Source organism: Chrysochloris asiatica, unplaced genomic scaffold, assembly GCF_000296735.1.
Source record: "Chrysochloris asiatica unplaced genomic scaffold, ChrAsi1.0 scaffold00170, whole genome shotgun sequence".
NCBI classification, from domain to species: domain Eukaryota; kingdom Metazoa; phylum Chordata; class Mammalia; order Afrosoricida; family Chrysochloridae; genus Chrysochloris; species Chrysochloris asiatica.
The window spans coordinates 95,992-121,893 of record NW_006408688.1 but is presented as its reverse complement, the minus strand read 5'-3'; the positions used below and the strand labels follow the sequence as shown (position 1 = coordinate 121,893).

At 35.9% G+C, this 25,902-nt stretch overlaps 1 protein-coding gene across 2 annotated transcripts in view; it reads right to left on the bottom strand.

Annotated features, from left to right (window-relative positions):
- Positions 1-3,333: 3,333 nt before the first annotated feature.
- The window catches only part of TBC1D15 (TBC1 domain family, member 15), a 79,776-nt gene continuing 57,207 nt past the window's right edge, over positions 3,334-25,902 (bottom strand). Inside the window, exons 13-18 of one of the 2 annotated variants that reach the window (XM_006871611.1) lie at positions 16,004-16,104; positions 10,356-10,455; positions 9,906-10,003; positions 7,444-7,560; positions 6,850-6,936; positions 3,334-4,635 (exon numbers count right to left, since the gene is read on the bottom strand). In XM_006871611.1, the coding sequence (XP_006871673.1) occupies positions 4,414-4,635; positions 6,850-6,936; positions 7,444-7,560; positions 9,906-10,003; positions 10,356-10,455; positions 16,004-16,104 (725 nt within the window). In that variant the 3' untranslated portion in view covers positions 3,334-4,413. The remainder of the gene's footprint in view (positions 4,636-6,849; positions 6,937-7,443; positions 7,561-9,905; positions 10,004-10,355; positions 10,456-16,003; positions 16,105-25,902) is intronic. The other variant, XM_006871612.1, reaches the window with a different exon arrangement.

Genomic DNA, 25,902 nt, shown 5'->3' with positions numbered 1-25,902 from the left:
TAGAAAGCCTCATCTTTCTCCCGCGGAGCGGCTGGTAGTTTCGAACCACTGACCTTAAGGTTCGCAGCCCGATTCGTAACCACTACGCTACCATCCATAAAAGATTTTAGGGATGTTAAGCTCAGTACAAACCAGTCATTATTTCCAAAGGCTGTTTTCTCACTGTTCAGAAAAGCTATAGTTTTAATTGAGACTAAAGTTCCTAACATTAAACACATGAAGTATCCTAGAATCTTCTCAGATCAAAACAGGATCTTAAATTAAAAAATGTTTCTTACAGACTCATTCTTGAATTGAAAACACTTCTGATAGTTAAATTAGAATCTGAATTCAAATATCAAATTGAACTTATTTTTATTTTAAGAAAGTGATAAATGATCTTGTAGGGAGCGCAGTGTCTCTGTAGAAAAAGCACTGGAAAGGTTAGTGGTTTAAGCCCACCAGCTGCTCCGAGGGAGAAAAATGAAGCTTTCTGCTTCAGCAAAGATTTATACACAATCACAATGAGTCAGAACCAACTCAACAGCACTTAACAAGAAAAGCACCTTGTAAAACCAGAAATAAATCTTTAAAAAGTGAGAGTGACAAATAACTTAAGCTATTTATTTTACTAATCTCAATAGCTCAAGTTGACAGTGTTTGCTAACTGGATTTTGTGAACTCCAATTAGAACTTTAGCACTGTATCTTACTATCATTTCCACATCAAAAATGTGTAGATAGAATTGTAAACTGTGCAGCAAAAATATGTTTTAGCAAGTAGTTTTACAGTAAAACTTTTTAAGTTCAACTTACTAAATGTATTAAGATTTTTTTCAATCCAAAGGAGGTATCACTTTACATAGTAGGAAACAACTCACAAAAAGCCACTGTCCAGGAAGAACAAGGAGGACATCAAGATGTTCTAAGCAATTTCCTGAATGGCAGGAAATGAAAGACTGGAGATGCTGAGTTTTTGATCAGTTCACTTTTTTTTTTTTTTTTCTGAATAGGCTTACTCATTATTAACTGATGAAAGATAACACACATGATATTAAAAATGAAAATCTAATGGTTTTACTGTCATAACCATCGGTTAATGCTCAACTAGGAGAAAAAGCTCATTTGATCCCTTCTGAAAAGAAAATGTGTACTAGTCATTTCTGACTGCATAACTTTTCCCTCATACTACGAGGGCAAGTAAAAAAGTGTTGCTATTAGGGTTCTAGTTTAAATATGCATGGGTTTATTCCAAACAAACATGTTCAGACATGTCTCTGCAACCAGCAGATGGCTGCAGACTAGTTCTCTCAGTAATATACTTGTTTTAATTTCATTGTTGTTGTTAGGTGCCATTGAGTCAGTACCGACTCATAGCAACCCTGTGCACAGCAGAACAAAACACTGCCTGATCCTGGGCCAACCTCACTACTGTTGCCAAGCTTGGGTCCATCAATGCTGCCACTTGGCCAATCCATCTCGTTGGGGGTGTTCCTCTTTTTTTCTGACCCTCCACCTTACCAAACATGATATCCTTTTCTCCAGCAACTAGTCCCTCCTGACAATATGTCCGAAGTATGAGAGACGAAGTTTGGCTATCTTGATTTCCAAGGAGCATTCTGGCTGCACTTCTTCAAAAATGGATCTGTTGGTTCTTTTGGCAGCCCATGGCACTTTCAATATTCTCCTCCAACATCATAACTCGAAAGCATCAATTCTTCTATGGTCTTCCTTATTTACTATCCAGCTTTCACAGGCATATGAGATTATTGAAAATACCATGGCTTGGGTCAGACGCACCTTAGTCCTCAAGCTGACATCTTTGCTCTTCAACACTTTAAAAAGTTCTTGTGCAGCAGATTTGCCTAATGCAAATCTGTTTTCTTGACTGCTGTTTCTGTGAGTGTTGATAGTTGATCCAAGAAGAATGAAGTCTTTGACAACTGCAATCTTTTCTCCGTTGGTAAGAATGCTGTTTATTGGTCCAGTGGTGAGGATTTTTGTAGTTTTTTTACATTGAGATGTAATCCATACCGAAGGCTGTGCTCTTTGATCTTCATCAGTAAATGTTTTAAGTCCTCTTCACTTTCAGCAAGCAAGGTTGTATCATCTGCATATTGCAGGTTGTTAATGAGTCTTCCTCCAATCCTGATGCCACGTTTTTCTTCATAGAACCCAGCTTCTCGGATTATTTGCTCACCATACATGTTGATTAAGTATGGTGAAAGAATACAACCCTGTCGCACACCGTTCTTAATTTTAAACCATTCAGTGTCCCATGTTCTGTTCGAACAACTCTTACCTTAGTTCAGGTACAGATTCCTCATGAGCACAATTAATTCATGTCATTAAGGTGCCTTTAAAAAAAAAAAAAAACAAGTTCTATCTAAACAGTGGCTGCAGAGGGGTTCTGCTAGGTCAGTTAAATTCAGTTCAAAAAGTTACAGCAAATGTTTCTTGTTTTTCTTTTATTCCAAAAGGGGCAATACTGATATATTTTCTCTAAGGACACAGCACAATCCTGGGGGCTTATTAAGAAACTCTGAGAAATTTGGAAACTGCATTTATGAGGAAATGGCTAGGAAAACTGTGCCAACGAATTTTCTTCCATTATGACAATGCACCTGTCCATTCTTCAGGGACAACAAAGGCTATTCTGTGAGAATTTCATTGGGAAAGCTTACCCCATCCAACCTATAGCCCTGATCTTGCTCCTTCAGACTGCTTTGTTCCCGGAACTTCAAGTACATCTCAAATGGATTTGAGTCCCACAAGGATGCCAAAACTGCCATTTAGACGTGGTGTCAAATAAAGAGCGCAGAATTCTTCAGGGAAAGATTACAGAGATGGAAACACCACCTTCAGAAGTGTATAGAAACAACAGTCTCACCCTTTGGTATTTTAATTTAATTTAATGAAGGTTTCTATAAGTTTGTAGCAATACTTTTTTGAGTGACCCTCATATCAGCATCACTTGTGGTGAGCTGCTTTACTAAACCAAATATTTATACCCTTGGACTCCTGGTGGGGAGCTGTAGGATCAGCACTAGACTGAAAGTCACAAGATTGGCAGTTTAAATCCACCAGCTGCTCTTTGGAAACCCTATACAGAGGGTTGCTATGAGTCGGAAAAGACTTGCCAGTACTTGACACCCCTCTCCACAGCAATACTCTGCTCATTTTCAGGCTGATAAAATGTTGTTATACAACGGGTCAGGTTTCTTTCTCATTCTCACAATTCATTCAAATGAGTTTTTGTCATATAAAAATATGAGATAAAATGAGATCCAATACTTGGATTTATTTCCTCTGAAGAGCTAGATTACTTTCATGTGTAATTTAACTGAAAACACTTCTTCAACATCAAATTTATTTTAATGATATATACAGGGGTTAACAAATTACAATTAAAATGGAATCAGTCCTATTAATTCCACATAACTTAAAATCATGCAGCACTGCATGGTAAAAACAAGTTTTGTTCATATACAAAGAGTATTTGAAATTTTTGACAGAAGTATTTTTCAAAGTACTTTATAAAAATTTTAAATGCCTGATTAATCAGTTAATGCATTATTTAGAATTATAATAAACATTATTAGTAACGTTACAAGCCGTCAATTTTAAAATTACACCAGGCACAGGATTGAATATATTCTCATGAAATAAATGCTAGGTTAAGAAAATAGTTTTGAAAAAAGATCTCATATTGAAGCTATGTATTAATTTCATCAAATCAGATTATATAAATCAAGTTTACTCAGTTAAAGAAAATATGCCTATCCTTTCTTATATTCATAAATAAGTAGTTATATGTAGTCTTTACATACAAGTGAAGAAAAGTTCAATGTAAAAAATATGCTGCCAACCCACTTATGGCTGAAATAGCTCTTTATCTAGACATTAAATTGCTTTGATGAAAATGTCCAATTTAAATCACATCCAGCCAGCATAAATACTTAAACTGAGCATTTCTGTAAACAGAGAAAAATAATTCCTTTTATTTATTTATTTATTTTTTGTCACTGGCTAACAACTTAATTCTTAGCTTAGAAAGCTACAGAAAAGCTCAATTTTTACTCAAATTCAAAACCCACTAAGCTTAGAGTAAACAAAGTGAATGTTTCTCAAAGTGCATAATTTCCAACTCATCCACTTGTAATAGTAACCAATTCCAGTTCATCTGCAAGAAAATAAAATGTACTTAGCTATAAAAATACTAAGGAATGTTATTGAAAAGGAAAGGCTATTTGGCAGAAGTAAATACAAAAATAATTAGTTTAAATCTTTGTAAAGCTTTAATGCAAGAACATCACAGTACACTTTCTTTTCATAAACCTTAAAGCATGATCAATACCAAAATCTCAAATTTCCACCTTTCAAGTACTTGAAAATAGTTGCAACAAAGTGTCTCTTCAAAAATTGTAAAGAATGCTCATGCAGGTGTTAACCTGCTGACATCTTGGGACACAGATAATTGTGTTGTGTTGGCATCTTGGGATTCACTGGTATCAAGTCCAGGTAAGGGGTCATTGTGAAATGCAGATGTAGAACAGCTAGTCATGCCAACATTTTCATCTTCTCCTGTGTCTGAATCTGGTGTTGTAACTGCATTGTCCTGAAGCCCCAGGATCTCACACAGTGCTTGTGGTAATTCCTGGATAGGAAAATCAAACACAAAACCAACATTCATTACAGCAGGAAATTACTCATGACCCAGCACTTCCATTTAGGACTACTTTAATTCCAGAACCTCAACATTTGTTCTAGCTGCATAATTATCACCTACTCTCTGGTAGCGTAGTGGTTACAAATCGGGCTGCGAACCTCAAGGTCAGCAATTCGAATCTACCAGCTGTTCCGTGGGAGAAAGACAAGGCTTTCTGCTCCCATAAAGATTTACAGCCTCAGAAACCCTGTACAGGGTCACTATGAGTCAGAACCGACTCCACGGCACTTAACCACAACCACCACTCTTATTAACCTTCCTTCTCCATCCAGCCTAACAGAAATCCTAAAAAAAAACCTCAAAGAATGATTCAAAAATCCACCTTTTTTCTTAAGTGTTTTCCTGATCTCTTCCAAAATAATCTCTCTATAGCCCCGTCCTTCACAAACATATAGTTTTCTAATATTTAGCGTGTTTCTCATTCTGCTTTTAGAATATTTATACCATCTTTCACTAAATAGAGGCTCCTTTAAAGTAAGAAATCTCTTGCTGACATTTCTGCGCAGAGTAGCTATCAAATATGTTTGCAAAACTAAACAAAAATAACAATGTGGATATATGAAGAAATGACACAAACACCAAGTAAGAATTCTTATTAAAAATGCAAAAGCCATTAAGGTATGAAAGTTGCTGTTCTATTAAGCTTGCTGGGCTCAGCTTGATTCCATGTGTCTTTGTATTTAGGACTCCGGTTTAAAAGTAGACACTATGTGGAAAATTTCGCTCTCCTGGTGAACAGCAGAAGAAAAGAACCAAACCACAGAAATGCATAAAAGCTTTTGTTCAGACATGTCTTGTGTATTATTTGCTTACATTGTATTGGCCAAAGCCAATCAAATGGCCATGGGCAAAGTACATGGGGTGGAGAAGTAACGCCACCTATAGAAAAACCGAGCAAGTACAGACAGGGAACAAATAACTATGAACAAATAGTAAAATCTAGAATAGTTTATTTAAAAAATGCAAAAGCCAAAATACATCAAAAGTAGAATGATTTAGTTTGAATTCAGATAATATATGAAATGTGCCTTATTTTAAGTCTTAAATAATTAAGACTGACACAAATGTACTGACATCCACTAAATATTACTACCCATTTTCATTGTTTCTGGTCAGTGTCTATTTTATTTGGCAGTACTACTCATTAATGAAGTCCTGGTATGGCCCTGTAAAGCTGATTTGAACTGCAAGGTCAGCAGTTCAAGCTCACCAGCTACTCCTTGGAAACCCTATACAGGTTTCTCTATGGGTCGGAACCAACCCGACAGCACTTAATAACAACAACTTATTAACAGGAGTTCTGGTGTGGCACTGTGGGTTAATGCACTGGACTCCAAAGTCGGTTCAAACCACAAGGTTGGCGGTTCAAGCCCACTAGCTGCTCCTTGGAAACCCTATACAGGATAGCTACAGGTTGGAATCAACACAAGGGCACTTAACACCAACTTATTAATACAAGTTCCTATTCTCAACAACTTATTAATATGAGTTCCTATTTTGTATGAGTACTGGTATAATGCTGCTGTAAGATATGCACTGGATGGTGAGCAGCAAAATTAGTAGTGGAAACCCACCAGCTGCTCCAGTTGCAACTGATTTGAGGGTACTTAACAACTGTAACATTTTTTATCAACTAATACAATTAATGTTGTTCTGATGTGGCGCTGCAGGTTAATACGCTGAACTGCAAGGTCAGTTTGAAACACAAGGTTGGTACTTCAAACTCACCAGACACTCCCTGAAAACCCTATATTTGGTCGCTATGATTCAGAACCTATTCAACGGCACTTAAAATAACAATTCAGTTAAGTAACATATCTACGCTTCACTAAATGTTAAAGTTTCCTCAGTTACCTTAGAAATATATTCATTACTTTTGTCATTTTCCCTTATTTTTAGATGTGTCCCATCTGTAAAAATCAGCTAACTGTTTTCATGTAAGTGCTGTAAATCTATAATGGCAACCAAAATGCTAGCCAATGTCTTGTCTGTCCTCAAAACATTGGCTAGAATTTCTTAAAACTGCCATTTATTTTACTCAGGGGGGGAAAAAAAAAAACAAAAACGCTTTCTTGATCTCAAATCACCAATAAAATAAAACACACACAATAAAACTCTGCAATTATTTAAAGCATTATATACCTTGCATTTTACCATCTGTAGTGAAATTGCTTCTGCCTTACATAGTACATCTTCTACGTCAATTTTCATGGACAATTCATTGATATGCTAAAATGTAACAAAAAAATAAAATAAAATGACCATCTGAAACCAAACAGACTTATTATATTCTACTATATAGTATTACCAGTTTGTTGCCCTGCAGATAAACCCTTTAAAAAATATATTCACATACTAGAAATAGATAGGAAATTTAATATGTCTTTCATCAGATTATTTCATCTTTTAAGGCTAAAAAATGGCTAATAAAGCTTATGGAACATTAAACAGAGTCGCTGTCCCAAGTATGCTATCTCACAGTTAATAAGCAAAAGACAATTACTTTTTTAAAATAACTAAAGAGTATTTGCTAATTTTCCTTTTCTTCTTAATTACTCAGGTAAAAATAACTGGTCAAGATGTATCTATTGAACTGTCATTCTCAGAGAGTCAGTCCTGTCATGAAATATTATTGATACAAGTTCAAAAAGGCCTCACAGTAATGTTCTATGTACGGTAACATCAAATAGAGAAAAGGGTCAAAATATTAAGATACGAATTAAAGGAATAAGCTACCTTAAGTATTTCATTAAAACCATAATGCTTTTCCATTATTTGCTGCTTTTCTGATTCCAAAATTGCACAACAGAGAAGAAGGTGGAAATTCTTACATGGTAGTTCAGTCCACATTACCTATAAAAATTAAGAAATATTTAGTAAACTTTACCAATACTAAAATTATCTTCATCATAGTTAGAAGGCTGAATTCTGAATAACTTCTACACAGAGCAGAGGTTGCCTAGGTTGGGATGGCCACTGCTTTTCTAGTCAAGAAATGAAGGAAAGGGAACTAATGTTTAACATTATGTGAATATGATGAATTCCAGAAAAGGATCTTCAGTTAACTGCAAGAAGCAACTCACTGAGTCTAATCAATATAACTTATAAAGAACCATCGCCATAAGACTGAGTTTAAAATGTAAATGGGATAGCTTCAGGGCTTGAGGAATTTTCAATAGTTTTTTTTAATGTTTAGTATCTCCCTTTAAAATCAGCTTCATTTCCTGAATAAAAATTAGGCTAAGTCCTAGAAATAAAAATATTGTTATATTCATACAATCATGGAATTAAAAATACCCAAAGAAAGCACAATTACATTCAAAATATGTAAAACTTTTACACGTACACAACAGAGTATCTCTAATTGTGACAAAAAGTGAATCAGTTGCTCAAAATGGTACATATAAAATGTTTGAACAGTGGCTATACTTGTTCTTAAGTACAGGTAATAATACCCTCAAATATAAGGTCATGTTTTTCCCACAGTTATATGAATAAAGATTTCTATAAACAATACTATGAAAGTCCATCTGATATGTTTAAATTTCTTATACCAAGAGTAAAATTAAACAATTTGCAAACCATATCCAAATTTTGAAACTTTAATTACAATGCAATGAAATCAATCCATCCTTTAAAGAAGTTGAGATTGATAGACACTAACATATTCTAAGTAGGGAGCATGTGACTTTACTGCATATGTCAGGATAGAGGACATGAGCACAAAGCAAAGACCCTTCTCCAATGGCAGCACAGTCATCAACGGTGCCACGTAGCACCATGGGAATCAATTCCCGCTGTAACAACTGCAGCAGGTACTGAGGTTCCACTGCATACAGAAGTCTGTTTATTATCTATCCTTTCCTAAGGAGAATTCCTATCATCCCTTAGTTAGCATAGAAAGATAAGGCACCAATCAGTCTGTTGACCTAACAATTATCTAATATTTGAGAAGAAAACACTAATTTTCTGATTTTCATCAAGTGTTGACCTGGCACAAAATGGAACATGAGAAATATGTACTAGAAACATAACAAATTTCCTCTAGATACACAGAGGGAAATGGAACTGGGGCAGTATTAAAGAATACATTGTTGTTGTTATGTGCTGTGGAATCAGTTCCAACTCATAGTGACCCTTTACAGGGTTTCTGAGGCTGTAAATCTTTATGGGAGCAGAACGCCCCAACTTTCTCCCGCAGAGCAGCTGGTAGTTTCGAACTGCTGACCTTGCGGTTCGCAGCCCGATTCGTAACCACTACGCTACCAGAGCTCCTTAAAGAATACATTAGTTACACATTTCTTTCTTGGATAGAAAAGAAAACTAGAAGCAATTATGACAAAATGTTCATTTAAAGGTACACCTCATTTTTAATTGCTCTATTTTTTTTTAACAAACTGAAGGCTTGTGGCAACCCTATGTCAAGGCAACCCTCCGTAAAGGCAACTCTACGTCAAGGCAACCTTACATCAAGCAAATCTATTGAAGCTATTTCTCCAACAGCATGTGCTAACTTCGTGTCTCTACGTCACATATTGATAATTCTCTCAGTATTCCAAACTTTCAGGATGCTACTGCATCCTCAACAGAGCAGAGTATAACATAAACATAACTTTTTGGGAAACCAAAAAATTCATGTGACTCATTTTATTACGATATTCACTTTACTGTGGTAGTATGCAACTGAACCCATAATATCTCCAAACTATGCCTGTATAATACATCCATATGGTGTGGTTTGTTTTATAATTCTTAGTATTTTGCTTTAACTTAAATTTCTTTTAAAAAGCAAAAAATAAAAATAAACTTGCTCCCAATACCTGAGACCGCAAACTAGTTAATGTATCAGCTCAACTGACTGGCCTGTCTTTGTCAAACACGCCCTTGAACTCTGAATACAAATAGATACCAGCATGCGGTGGAGCCTCACGTAAAGAACAGAACAGCAAATGGACTAGAGAATGGGTTCTGCAATACTTCTGGGTCCCACATCTTATTGAAATTTGTGATTTGCACAAAGCTCTATAAAACCATATATTTAATTCAACATCTTTCATTTTTAAAGAGAGACCACAAATCCCTAAGAATTTTGGAACATACTTGTCTTAGAAATTTCAGTTAGACTATAACAATCCATTTATACATCACAGGAAAATTTTCCATATTAATGATCACATTTCTACAATTTAAGAACTTACCTCCCATAATCGAAGAATATCTATAAAACTGAATTCTCTTTTAAATCTGATTAAAAGCCACCTGAAGCAAAAATAAAGATATCCAGAGTCCTGAGATTCTATAAAGAAGAAAACACATTTTTATATATATATAGCTTACTGTTAAGTTAATTATGTCTGATACAGTGACGAATTTCAAACTCAAATTTTTCCATGTATCTTAGGCTATTAAATATGCTATGTACTTAACTTGACTTTTATGAACTCAAGAAAACAATGCTAATTTACAGGCTGACTTGGTTTAAAAAAACACCAATAACAAAAAATCATACAAAGACCATTTGATCTCATACTTTTATTCCTCAGAAGAACCCCGGCAACAGCAGTAGAGTATGTCTGTCATTAAAAGAGTATCTTATGTTTTTTGTATATTACTCTACATTTTACTGGGTATCATTTTGATTTACTTACCTAAGTAACTGCAAAATCCACTATCCAACAACCGAAGTAAGGTGCTTAGTTGAATCAGCTGGGTTTTCATGCCCTGCATCTGTTCTTCAAAATTTTGATGCTTTAAAACAAATAATGGTTACAACATAAATAGTATTTTTAAACTATTTTATAGTATACAACAACATAATAATTAAATTATATAATAACTGGTATAAGAGATGTGGCTACAACCCTGATATGACATTGTAGAATAAGCACTATACTACTAACACAAAGTCAGCAGTTCAAACCCATCAGCTGTTCTTGGAAACTCTATACAGAGTTGTTATGAGTCAGAATCTTTTTGAAGGCAATAAAAACACAACAATTGATAGTTAAAACATGATGTTTAAGGACAAATGTTGGACTGGCGATGCTAAAAAATATATAATTTATTAAAAAGTTTAAGCAACATTAAAAAGGAGGAAAAAAAGAAAGAATTCTCTGTCTCAAACTAATGACCATTTTTGTCTGAATTCATTTAATTTAGAAACAGAAGAAAATCAGGAATGTTATAAACGGATATATTTACTTCTTATATAGTGTAAGAAGTCCTGTTTAGCACAGTGGGTTACACATTGGGTTGCTAACCACAAGGTCAACTGTTTGAAACCACCAGCAGCTCTGCAGGAAAAAGATGAGACTTTCTGCTACTTAAAGATTTACAGCCTTAGAATCTCTATATGAGGTTCACTAAGAGTCAGAACCAACTTGACGTCACACAGACTGGATGCAGGGAACATGCATTTAGTAGACATTTATCAAATGATTTCCACTGTTAACAGTTTCTTCAAAATACTATGTGAAATACACTTAGTGTTTGCTTTATCATATATCTCATCTTAAAGAATGAATAAACTACTTCTTAGGTTTAATGACATTAAGGGAGTCTGTGAAGTCAAAACAGTATGACAACACCAACACATTATTACATTTTGCAAAATGTTCGTTGAGTTTTCGAAAGGCGCCCACAGGGTACAATTTTCCAAGGCGCAAAGAGGAAATCCCTGAAAGCCCCAGCAGTCCCACAAGCTAATCCTTTGGTTGCTCCTTAAGACGTCTAACTCTGGGAATTAGCCCTAAAGGGAGTCTTTTACCTGGGCGGGAGCCTTGCTTCCTTGCCTTACTTAAAAAGGGACAGCAGGTCTGGCCATACAGCCAAATCATATATGCACTTTGTAAAACCTCAACATGAAAGGAAAGAGCCAATACCAACTACTATACACAAGGACGCAGTCACACTTTGAGAATTCCACTGTGCATAGAAGATACCTAACTGACCTTCAGAGATAAAAATAGTGGGTAATCTTTCTTCCACTCATTTCTCAATATCAAACTGCACACCTCCCCAGTGGTGACTAGAGGAGGGGCCTGAGCAAGTGGACACAGCCACCCACCGCTGGAGGTTTCTACTGTGCATGCACACTGACCTGTCTGCTATGGCTTTGTTTCTGGTTTTTGTCTATGCTTTTAGTTTATTTTGCTTCTGTTTTTGGTCCATTTGGTCTTACTTTTTGACTTGGGGGGTGGAGCTTTCTCTCCCTATGTTACCCAAGAAGAGAGCAATCGTGGTCATATAGCCAACCTACAAGCATACCCCATAATATCCCACCATCTGTACAGGAGCCAATACCAGCATCTAGGCATTCCACAGATACCCAACACTTGGTAAGATAGCTTGCAACTGAGTAATAAGAGATGTGAAAAGGGAAGTTATCTCCAGATCATATTCACCAGGAGACACTCAATAAGCGTAACAACACAGCAACATATATCCATTTAATCACTGAAAACACATCTAACTAATTGAAAATATCCAAGAAAAAAACAACAAAAGATCTCAGCACATGTCCAGAAACAGAAAAGAGTAACTGAGACAAATGAGCTGGAGGCAGACATAGACGTCCCAATAGAAGAAGAGCAGGCTTTGGATCTGCTAGGAAAGAATGCAGAAGAATGACAAGGAGACAAATCCAAATGCTTCACAGAGAGATGGAGGAAAATAAAGAAGTCAGGAAATTGCTACCAGATCAAACTAGATATAGCATTGGAAACAATTCAAAACCTGCAAAAAGAGGTCCAGATGATTAATGATAAAATATCAGAAATCGATAATACACTGAAAGGGCAAAGGAGTAGAACTGAAGAGATGGAAGCCAGAATCAGTGAGCTGGAAGACAAAAGAAGATGGAAGAAGTTAAGTATACAGAGTCACTGTACCAAAAAAAAAAAAGGAAGGGGGTGATCAGTGGTCAACCGCTTCAAGAGAGAGCCTATAATCAATAGCCAATGGTACTGAAGGAAGATGTCCAAAGGTGCACTAAAGGCAGTGGCAAGTAACAAGACTCCAGCAATTGATGGAATAAAAATTGAAATATTTCCAAAAACTGACGCAGTACTGCTATGCCTAGAAATCTGGAAGACAGCTACCTGGCCAGCTGATTTGAAGACACCCATATCAGTCAATATCATTAATATCACATGCAAGTAAGTTTGCTAAATATAATTCAAAAACAACTGCAACAATACATTGACAGGGAATGGCGAGAGGTTCAACCTGGATTCAGAAGAGGATGTAGAACAAGGAATATTACTGCTGACATCAGACAGATCTTGGCTGAAAGCAGAGAATACCAAAAACATGTCTACATGTGCTTTACTGACTATGCAAAGGCTTTCGACTATGTGGATGGTGACAAGCTATGAATAACATTGCAAAGAATTGATATTTCATAACATTTTATTGTGCTTTTGGGGAAAATGTACATAGACCAAGAGGTAGTCATCTGAATAAAACAAGGAGACACTAAATGGTGCAAAATCAGGAAGAGTGTGTGCCAGGGTTGTATTCTTTCACCATACATATTCAATCATATGCTAAACAAATAATCCAAGAAGATGGATAAAATGAAAAAGAATGTGGCATCAGGATTGGAAGAAGACTCATTAATAACGTGTGGTATGTAGATGATGCAATCGTGCTTGCTGAAAACAAAGAGAACTTAAAATACTTAGTGATGAAAACCAAACCACAGCCTTTTGAATGGGTTGCAACTCAATAAAAAGAAAACATCAGTGTTCAAAACTGGATCACTAAATAGCATCAAGATAAATGGAGAAATGATTGAATCTGTCAAAGACTTCATTTTGTTTGGATCCACTATTAAAACTCATGCAAGCAGCAGACATTAGGCAAATTTGCTGCACAAGACCTCTTTAAAGTATTCAAGAGCAAAGATGTCAGTTTGAGGACTAAAATGCACCTTACCCAGGCGATGGCAATTTCAATAGTCTTATAGCCATGTGAAAGTTGTACAATGAATAAGGATGATCACAGGAGAACTGATGCATTTGAGTTATGGAGTTGGAGAAGAATATTAAAAGCACCGTGAGCTGCCGGGAGAATAAACAGATCTGTGTTGGAAGAAGTACAGCCAGAACGCTCCTTAGAAGCCAGGATGTGAGACTTCATATCTCAAACTTGAGACATATTATCAGGATGGAACAGTCCCTGGAGAAGGATATCATGCTTGGTAAAGTGGATGAGCCAACGAAAAAGAGGAAGACCCCCAATGAGATGGACTGCCAAGTGGTAGTAGTAATAGGCTCAAGTGTAACAATGACTGTGAGGACAGCACAGGACCAGGCAATGTTTCATTCTGTTGTGCAAAGCAAAGAATTACTGTGAGTCAGAACCAACTCAAAGACATCTGACAAACAACTGAAAACTATAATTTTAAGAAACTAAATTCAGTATGTTCATGTTAATTATTTTTGGAATATCTACTATACGCATTCAGGAGAAAGATGAGGCTTTCTGCTCCTGTAAAGATTTACAGCCTTTGAAATCCAAACAAGATTGCTATGAGTCAGAAGTGACTACACAACACATCACCACCACCACCACCACTATATAGGTAGATGTCTAAACAAAGCACTGGGAAAATATTCAAGTGTTCTATAAAAATCTATTGAACAACCTCAAATCAAGCATTAGGAGAATTCTGATAAGCTACCAATGAAATAAAGACACAACCTTTTATCAAAGAATGTACTCGTTTTAGTGGAAACAGGATAAACAACAAAAACACAAAAAAGGTAGACAACAGTTTTTATGTAATAAATATCAGTTGTACAATCTTTAAACAAATGCCTCAGATTTCTGGATCACCTGAGAATAGTTAGACCTATAACAAAGCAATTAACCATAAAAGTAAAAAAGACCAACCATGATATTACCAGCCTACTACAATTGATAATCCTTTAAAATATTCTGAGAATCCTTGTCTGTCACTGTAGATTAAGCACTGGACTGCTAACCGCAGTTGGCAGTTCAAACCCACCAGCTGCTCTTACAAACCCTACGCAGGGTTGCTAAGAGTTGGAACTGATCAGATGGCACAAAACAACAACAGATATTCTGAAAATTTAGTCAATGGAAAAGAACTAAATAATTTGAATATTAACCGTAATGGAACATTTTAAAACAACAATCACAAACTTCCTTAAAAATACATTTGGAAAAGGACTAGAAGTGAGGATGAATAGAACCATGGACAGGAGACTTGATGAGAGAATAAACTAAAAAGAAAAAAATTAAAGGGGAAAGGAAAACAAGAGCAAGAAGGAAAGAACAGAAGTAAAATAAAAAAAAAAAAAGAGTACAACTCACAAATTTCACATTTCTACCCCCAAAACCCGGAGTTAAACTCATGGGTTAACATTTTAAAATTTGTTTTGATTGTAAATACAAAGTTTGTATCCCCTTGCAAGCAAGTCATTTCAACACCTGACTTCAATGTTTAGCATCAACTGCATCAGTCTTTTTTTAGGAAAAAGCATAGTTGACCTCTACACTCAGAGCTTTAGAAATCGTAAGTTTTTATCTACTGTTAGCCCTCTGCCTTTTCTTGTTTCTAGCAGATTATTGCTAAAGATTTCTCTAGTTCATTTCTGTTAATACTCATTCTCTGCACTACTGCCCTAGACCCCTGCTTCAAAGACGTATCAAAGATTATGCTATTATCTATGTCTATATATGTACATATTGGTACAAAGAGCTGATATAGTGCTCTTTGATCTAATATATATATATATTAGACATAGGTCAAGTCTAATAAGCACTGTATCTCAGAAAATAACAGTGACTTACTAAGATAATGTCAGGGTTTCAAACAGTTCAAAAACATCTGGAGAACAATCAGTTACTCTAATGACAAAACCCAAAATGTTCACAATAGGTAAGAATATTATTCAGCATGACTAAGCTTCATCTTGGAAACAGATGATATGAAAGTCCAAATACTTTATAAGAACTGGATTAATCTATTTCATCAATATTCTATAATGACTCATGGTTCTTCTGAAGAACACAGCATTTATTGATATTAAATCCAGGTTATTTCTGTATTGAAGGCACTTATTATCTACTTTTTTTTAATAAAAAGCCATGACAGTATTTCCAAGACTCTTGAAAAGCTGTTTTAAAAAAGAAAACTAGAGATGTGAAATCATTTTTTTACATTCTATCATATATGGTTAAGTATAAAAATCAACATTATATAATAATACTATACAACTGAAATTTTCAAAATCAGTTGGTTAAAGAAAGGAACTCCTCTTCTTACCATTTGGTCCATGTAAGATGCAAAGCACCAAAAGGCATCCACTTCATTTTCCATCACATACAAAAGGGGGGAAAGCAAGTCACTCATTCCTTGCACATATCCTAAGAATAAGAATGGAAAAAATAATGTCTCTGAAAACCTAAGCTTTCCATATTCTTTCATGTATATCATCAGCATTTCATTTAAAATTACACCCTTTTTTTGGTTTGGGAAACTGGTGGATACTGATATTCATCAAGGAAAGAAAATAAGGAAGACTAGCAACTAAGTAAGAAAGGTAAATTATTAAGAGTTGTTACAGATTGATAAACCAAGTAGATGTATTTGCTAATGTATATACAACTATCAAGAGTGGGTTTCAAACTAATGTACAAAAGCATATGAGAAAGAAAAGAAGTGCAGGTAGAACCCAAAGGAATATCAAATACAAAGGAAGGTACAAACTCAAAGATTTGAGAAGGAATAGTAAGAGAGATTAGGAGAAAGCGTTTGCTGAAAAAAAGGGGGAATAAAGTTACAAGAAGGCCAGAGTGGTCAATAGTGTCAAACTGCCATGAAAACAACAAGTAAATGCAGAACTGAACAGGGTCCAATTGCTTCTGCAACCAGACTCTTGTAACCTAAACAAACAAAATTATGTACACCTTTTAATAGTAATAACGATGATCTTTTCCTTCTTTTCTTGCTACTTTATATCCAACCAATGCTAGCAACAGGGCTTAATCCAATCACTATTTTTTTTTATCTTTAACTACTTTTCTCTTGATGTTGCTACATATCTTAATTGTGACACTAATTAAATCACTAGATTAAAAAAGGTATGTTAACAAATTAGGCCCCACATTTCAAAACAACTAAAAGTCTTAACCTTCATTTACACTGGTATGTGCCAAGTTTCTTGTTTTTAATTGCATCTTACAAGATCCCAAATTGTCTTGATTGACTTACAAACAGATGTTTTTTTTTCAAAATTAAGGTACAGATTCTTGAACTACCCAATGGATTTGATGTTTTCACTTAAACATTATTCACCTAATGCTTTCACTTAAACATTATTGTCAACTTTGGTAACTTTAGTACATTTGTTAAAATTACTGAAGTCATTTAAAGAGTATATGTTTAAAAATGGAGTGAGGATATTTCTCCTAGAAATGATAACACAATTTTACATCATTCTTCTTATTTTGGAAGAAACTTAAAGAATGGCCTAAGGAAACATTTAAATCATAATCTCTTGAGAAAACTCAAATTAAACCAAAAACAGCATTCAAATATCCTCAGCATTTCTTTACATATAAAGGTTTAGCACAATTTTCTATGAGCCTCTGCCCTACCTCTACTGCTGTATCTTTCCACATAGTCCATACCAAACTATGTCTACACCACATCCTTGGAAAAGTGTGGTTCTACTCACATTAGTGTAAGACACTTGAGTCCCATGAAAGACATCCAATTATTATAGTAATAAGAAAATGGCATTGCTAAGACATTTAAAGAAAACAGCTGAACAAAAAACAGCACTGTGATATATCTAAATCCAAGCAGTTATACAAAATTATGCAGATGCTTTTAAAAATAATTCAGACTTTTAAGAAAAGAGTAAGTAGGTTGGATGGAAGACTAAATTGTTTTCAGAATTTTCCTACATGGCACTGACACAGTGAAATCAATGACAAATATAAAGACTAAGCCAATTTAAGCATGAAGGAAATCTGATCTGAATTTAACAAAGTATAAAAGAGAACCAATTTCCTGGGACTTGCTCCATATATTCTATGATAGAAACATTCCAGGGTATGCTAGTCAAAGATTTACAAAACACTTTTACTCAGTTAAAAAAACAAAAGTGCTTTAGTATAAAGTTAACATGAATACAAATTTCTTACAAAAGTGCTTTAGTATAAAGTTAACATGAATACAAATTTCTTAGACACTAACTTAATCCTTTAAGTCTTCAGCTTTCATATGTGACCTCTATCATATTTCTTTTGTAAGTTTTGGTGAAGGAACTAGTCAAATTAATCTTCATACTTCGGTTGTTTTTAATCTATTCTATTTTATACAAGATGCTCTGTGCTGTTATGTCATGGGTTGTGGGGGTGGAATTAATATACAAATTCTTTTAATTAAAGAAAGATTAAAGCTGTCTTAATTAGCATTCAGTGACACTCAGATTCTGCACTAGTGCTGACTGATGCACATTTTAATCAGCAATAGTATTTCTGAAGTAGTTTCAAAAAGTATTTTCATAGCAAATTTGTTTCAATGGGGAGGTGTGAGAAATGAACAGACTTATCACCATCCTTATGTATGCTTTCTTACATTGAAGAGAAAAACATGATGCCATATTTACTTACGTCAATTTTTCAGGTAATTTTAGCGTATCTCTGAATACGAATTTTGAAAAGAAACAAGTCTCTAGAGTTGGAAATCATTTTGAAAAACATAGGCATTCTCCTGCCGTCTTGTATACGGTATTTAGAATATCATTTAACCTTTTACTGATTATCTAGGATCATTAGGATGAACATATACAGCAAAAAGTACATGTCCCATAGAAACTTCTTCAGGTCTAGTTTGTACTAACTGGAGTTCAATAATATAAATGGTTGGTGTGGTTGGCTGCTAAGCCCAGATTAGAGATTTGAGTCTACTCAGAGAAGACTCAGAAGACAAGTTAGGTGATCTACTTCCAAATAAAACGAACCACTGAAGCCCTATGAAGCATAGTTCTACTCTGACACACATGAGGTCACCATGAAATAGAAATAACTTGATGGCAATTGGTTATTAGCTAACTAATAAAAACTACTCTTTGTAAATCTCTTCTGCTTTTGATACTTTTTGTCTCCTTTCTCCCTATTTGAAATTGTTTTCAATATAAAAGCACCTACATCTCACTTGGGGTACTGGTATGGCACTGTGAGTTAATGCAGCAGACTGCAAAGCCGGTTTGAACTGCAAGGTTGGTGGTTTAAGCTCACCAGCTGCTCCTTAGAAACCCTATACAGGGTCACTATGGGTCAGAAATGCTTGACGACACTTAACAACAACGTCTCACTTAAAGAATAAGGAATCATATATAAAAACAGAGTAAAATTATAGTCCACAGAGTTCTGCTATGATAAAGAGTAAGAAATTTGGTCCACTGCTTTCCAAAAATATTATCTTGACTTCTAAAAGGCCAAGTTTTCTCTTTTTTTTTTTAAACCTTCCTATGTTTCAGATAACTCTTGAATAAGCAAACTTTAGAGAAAGCCTGGGGTTAGTATGGACAGTCAAAGAAGGGAAGCTATGCAGTCAGCCAGGTTGAAGCTAACCCTTTAAAAACTAAGCATCAAGGAAGCCCTACTACAAAATACATATAAATTCCTATCTCAAAATTAGCATCTGAGAAAACAAGACAATGTCTCCTGTATCTTAGAATTCTGGTCCTATGCCCTATAGTGCCAAGAGAAACTGAAACGGCAATGGGGTATGACGTTTGAAGAGGTAAGGATGACAATCTAGAATAAAGACCTAGATCTAAAAAAAGTACAATTATTTACTACATATGTGACCGTGAGTCACTCTCGGAATCAATATAATCTTATTCACACATTGGGGAGGATTTCCTTATCCTCCTCTTAAGGCTCCTATTGTTAAGAACTAAAATAAAATCAATTAAGACAGTACTCTGTAACTTTAAAAGCACTCTATCAAAATGCTTTCAATGATTCCATTTGAGCCACACCCTTCCTGGTGTTGTGCTGTAGGATAAGAATAGAACTGCTAACCACAAGGCAATTCAAACCCAACAGCTGCTCCTCAGAAACTCTATATGGGGTCATTATGAGTCAGAACTAACTTGCTACTTAAAAACAACACAGGTGAGGTGGCACTGTAGGATAAGCACTGAATGGCCAACTACAAGGTCAGCTGTTCAAACCCACCAGCTTTAGTGAGGGTCACTATAAATCACACTACCACTCATTTGTCAGTTTGTCTTACTGTAATGGCTTATGTGTTACCGTGATCCTGGAAACCATGCCAAGGTATTTAAAATATCAGCAGGGACACCCAAAGTGGACAAGATTCAGCTGAACTTCCAGAAGAAGACAGACTAAGAAGTAGAGACAATATTTAGTCACTGAAAATATTATGAATAGCAGTGGAACACTGTCAGCACCCAAACTGTGAATATTGAAACATGATGAAGAGCACCAGAATACTGTCAGGAATAGTGCCGGAAGAGGAGCACCTCAGGTAGGAAGGCACTCAAAATACAACTGAGAAAAAGCTGCCTCCTCAGATATGACCAGGATGACATGAATGGAGTAACGCTTTTATTTGCTGATGGGCCACAACTCAAAATAAAGAGAAACAGCAATAAACATCCACTAGTAATTAGAACATGGAATGTACAAAGTATGAATCAAAGAAAACTGGAAATTGTTGAAAACTAAATGGAACACATAAATATTGATATCCTAGACATTAGTGAGCTAAAATGGACTGGTATTGGCCATTTTAAATCTGATAATCAGTAAAACAAACAGTGGTTTATTATGTCTGGAATGACACATTGAAGAGGATTTGATCATATCCATCATCAAAAAGAACACATCATGATCTGTCTAGAAGTATAATGCTATCTGTGATAGGATAAAATCCATGCGCCTACAAGGTAGGCCAATTAATACTACTAATATTCAAATTTATGCATCAACCACTAAAGCCAGTGGCAATGAAACTGAAGAATTCTACCAAGTTCGTCAGTCTGAAATTGATCAAACATTCAATCAAGAGGGATTGATAATTGCTGGAGACTAGAATGCAAAGGTTGAAAATGAAGAAGGATCAGTAGCTGGAAAATACAGTCTTGGTGATATACAGAAACAATGTTGGAGATGGCATGATAAAGAATTTTGTAGACAAATGACTTCTTCACTGCATACCTTTTTTAAACAACATAAAAGATGTCTATACACATGGACCTCACCCAGATGGAATACACAGAAACCAACTAGACTACATCTGAGGAAAGAGACAGTGAAAACTCCGTATCATCAGCCAAAATAAGGCTAGGGGCAAGCTGTGCAACAGACCATCAACTGCTCATATGTAAGTTGAGACTGAAGTTGAAGAAAATTAAAACAAGGCTGCAAGAGCCAAAATATTACCTTGAATATATCCCACCTAAATTTAGAGAATATCTCAAGAACACATTTGATGTTCTTGGACTGAACTAAGGACTGAAGACCAGAGAGTTGTAGGATGACATCAAGAACATCTTAGAGGAAGAAAGAGCAAAAGATCATTAAGAAGATAGAAAAGAAGAAAAAGAAAAATGGATGTCAGAACAGACTATGAAACTTGCTCTCCAGCATTAAATGCTAAGAAGATGGAGGATATGAGGACGTTAAAGAGTTGAATAGAAAATTTCACCAGAGGGCAACTCGAGAAGCAAAAGTCAAATATTATAACGACATGTGCAAAGACCTGGAGTTAGAAAACTAAATGGGAAGAACACGCTCAGCCTTTCTCTCAAGCTGAGGGAACTGAAGAAAAAATTCAAGCTTCAACTGCAATTCTGAAGGGTTCTATGAGCAAAATATTGAATGATGCAGAAAGCATCAAAAAAAGATAGAAGGAATACACAGTCACTATACCAAAAAGAAATGGTCAACGATCAACCATTTCAATAGGTAGTATATGATCAAGAACCAATGATACTGAAGGAAGAAGTCCAAGTTGCACTGAAGGCATTGGCAAAAAACAAGGCACTGGGAATTGATGGGATACAAATTGAAATTTTTCAACATACTGATGCAGCACTGGAGGCACGCACTCAACTGTGCCAAGAAATTTGGAAGACAGCTACCTAGCCAACTGACTGGAAAAGATCCATAGTTGTTTCCATTCCAGAGAAGTGACCCAATGGAATGCAGAAATCAATAAGAAAAAAAAAAAAATATATATATATATATATAATAGTCCTGACCTTAAACACCAAATGGTTTTAAAATTAGAAAAGGTGTGTGCCACAGTTGTATTCTTTGGCCATATTTATTCAGTCTGTATGCTGAGCAAAAACTTTGAGAATCTGGATTATATGAAGAAAAGTGGGGCATCAGGATTGCAGGAAGACTCATCAATAATCTACAATATACAGAGGATACAATCTTGCTTGCTGAAAGCGAAGACTTGAAATACTTACTGATGAAGATCAAAGACCACATTGATTGCACCTCAATGTAAAGACAACAAATATTCTCACCACTGGACCAATAAACAACATTCATATATACAGAGAAAAGATTGCAGTTGTCAATGACTTCATTTTGCTTGGATCAACCATCAACACTTATGGAAACAGCAGTCAAGAAGTCAAACTGTATTGCATTAGGCAAATCTGCTACAAAATAAAGTGTTCAAGAACAAAGATGTCAGTTTGAGTACTAAGGTGCACCTGACCCAATTAATTTCATATGCATATGAAAGTTAGACAGTGAATATGGAAGACCATGAAAGAACTGATGTATTTCAGTTGTGGTGTTAGAGGAAACTATTAAAAAGACCACAGATCAAATCAATCTGTATTGGAAAAAATATGCCAGAATGTTCCTTGGAAGCCTAGATAGCCAGACTTAGTATCTCATACTTTGGAAGGATGAGTCCTTAGAAAAGGATATCATGTTTGGTAAAGTGGAGGGTCAAAGAGAAAAGAGGAAGACCCCCAATGAAATGAATTGGCACAGGGACAGTACCAACAGGATCTAACATAACAAAGACTGTGAGGTTGCCACAGGACTGCGCAGTGTTTAGTTCTGTTGTGCAATGGGTAACTATGAGTCGGTATCACCTTGATGGCACCTAACAACAACATAAATCGAACCGACTTGATGGCACTTTAATAACAACCTAGGTGTGGTAGAAAAGAATAGCTTGCATTTTAACAAGAAATCTGTAACTTTAAGTCAAAAAGTATAGCTACAAAATCACAAAACCTTTATGAAACAAAAATATCAAAATGTAAAACTATTGTTTCTGAACACAGCCTCCATCTAAGTCTATACAATTCTGAAGGTGGTATTTGCATCTCTCTAATCCTTCCATGAAATATTGTCTTCTTTGATTTATACCATGTCAAAACATCACTTTAGCACCCTCAAGGTACTCAAATTGTGTTCCTTTTAAATGTTCATTGAGTTGGGGAACAAAAAGAAGTATGAAGGGGAAATAAAAGGGATGAAAGGTGCAAAGGGTAAGTAAGGTTTCCCAGCTAAATACAAGTAGAACACCTCTTGTAACCCTTGAAGAATGAACAGTTGCACTGTTATGATTTAAAGAAATTTGGTGGAACAAACTTTCCTGGCCTTTTGCTCACTAAAGCAGTTTTCAATTTTCTTAAAATTTCTCCATAATAAGCCCCCATAATCATACTGTAACCTTCAAAAAAGTCTGTCAATATTACCTACCTCTTTGGGACCTCAGAAAACAGACCTTTTTGCATTTAATTGAACTGGCCCACCAAAATGATGCCCTTGAAAGACACTGTTATTATTGGACCTTGCTCTCTGGATTATATTGTAAATCCAAGGCTTGTCCCCAGGTATGATTCATTCCATAAAATCTTCATCATATAATTCAATCTTGCTTAAAAGGTTTATGGAAAGAGCAGCTCTTTGAGCTACCTGATCTCCATGCAAACCTTTTGGCATCCAACATGTCAAAATGTACTGAGGCTAAGATGTTCTTTTAAAATTGAAAATGACAAACCATGTGAGATTCTAATTTCAGTAGCTATTGTGTATTAGTCTTAATCCACCATTTCTAGACTTCAGACAAAATTTACCTAAGTTGATAGTCTTCCCTCTCTTGGCTCATCTTTAAGGTCTTCTCAACCTTCCTTAAAATGCTTGATCTATCTAAAAACTTAAATGTTTTATGTGAAGCAGCACTCCTATAAACCTGTTGCAAAGTTTCAATGATTTTGGAAGATATCCATTCGAATTTTGTTAGATAGAAGGAATACATAAAAAGTTTTTTTTTTTTTTTTTAAGGGCACCCTGGTGTGGCACTGTGGGTTAATGCACTGAACTGCAAGGTCAGTTTCAACTTCAAGGTCAGCAGTTCAAACTCACCAGTCGCTCCTTAGAAACCCTATACAGGGTCACTATGAGTTGGAACCAACTCAACGGCACTTAGCAACCACAAATGAAACTAAGGACTTCTGATGTGGTGCCACAGGATCAGCACTGGACTGCGAACCATTAAGGCCAACAGTTCAAACCCACCAGCCGCTCTTCAAAACCCTATGCAGGGTTGCTAAGTCGGAACCAACTTGATAACACTTAACAACAAGACTAAGACAAGCTTATTATTTGTAAGGTATCCACTAATCACAGATACATACTTAAAAATGCTTTGTTTGGGAGAAAAAAACCTGTGCATATATGAAGCAGAACCCTAGTAGCAGCAAAACTGTTTGACTTACCCTCGAACTGTCACTAAAGTGACTGCTACCTGGTAGCGTAGTGGTTACGAATCGGGCTGCGAACCTTAAGGTCAGCGGTTCGAAACTACCAGTCGCTCCGCGGGAGAAAGATGAGGCTTTCTACTCCCGTAAAGATTTACACCCTCGGAAACCCTGTACAGGGTCGCTATGGGTCGGACCCGACTCGATGGCACTTAACAACAACAACAACCTTGAAATCTACTTCAGAATTTACTACTTATATATAAAAAGTCAAGAAAAGTTTGGTATCTGGCCAACAAATCTTGCCCTCTTTATGATTTTTAAAGCTAGCCCATCAGGGAAAGCCCCTTAAATTATGGATAAAAATGCCACTTCGATCCTGGATGAAAAGGGGATTCTTGGTCAACAGACACAAACAGTAAAGAAAATGTACCTATAACCCAAGGTTCCTATGGGTTTTACGTGTTGAGTATCTGATAATTTCCAAAAGGGGCTTTAAACTCTAGTAAGATCATCTGAAAGGCTGCCAGAAGCAGAAAACATCTATTTGCATGTACTCTAGACAATTATCTGTATTGCTAGTCTTAAAATATAGTTCAATTCTCTGATCAAATAGATATTTTCTTCAAATCGAAAAAAATCAATCAAAGCCTCCCAAGCTTTCTCAGTTCATGATATCCTTGTTGTTAGGTGCCATCGAGTCACTTCAGACTTGATGTACAACAGAATGAAACACTGCCCAATCCTGTGCTATCCCACAATTATTGTTTGTTGTTGTTAGGTGTCACCGAGTCAGTACCAACCCAAAGCGACCTTATGCACAGCAGAATGAAACACTGCTCGATCCTGGTCCAATCTCACTACTGTTGCCATGCTTGAGTCCATCGATGCTGCCACTTGGCCAATCCATCGCATTGGGGGTCTTCCTCTTTTTCTCTGACCCTCCACCTTACCAAATATGACATCCTTCTCCAGCAACTGCTCCCTCCAGATACTATGTCCAAAGTATGAGAGACAAAGTTTGGCCATCTTGGCCTCTAAGGAGCACTCTGGCTGCACTTCTTCGAAAACGGACTATTGGTTCTTTTGGCAGCCCATGGCACTTTCAATATTCTCCTCCAACACAATAACTCAAAGGCATCAATTCTTCTACAGTCTTTCTTATTCACTGTTCAGCTTTTGCATGCATATGAGGTTACTAAAAATACTTGAGCACCTTAGTCCTCGAGCTGTCATCTTTGCTCTTCAACACTTTAAAAATGTCTTGTGCAAGAAAAACGAGCCACAGCACGGAAGATACATGCACACCAATGTTCATAGCAGCACTATTTACAATAGCAAAAAGATGGAGACAGCCAAAGTGTCCATCAACTGAAAAATGGATAAACAAACTGTGGTACATACACACAATGGAATATTATGCTACCTTGAAGAATAA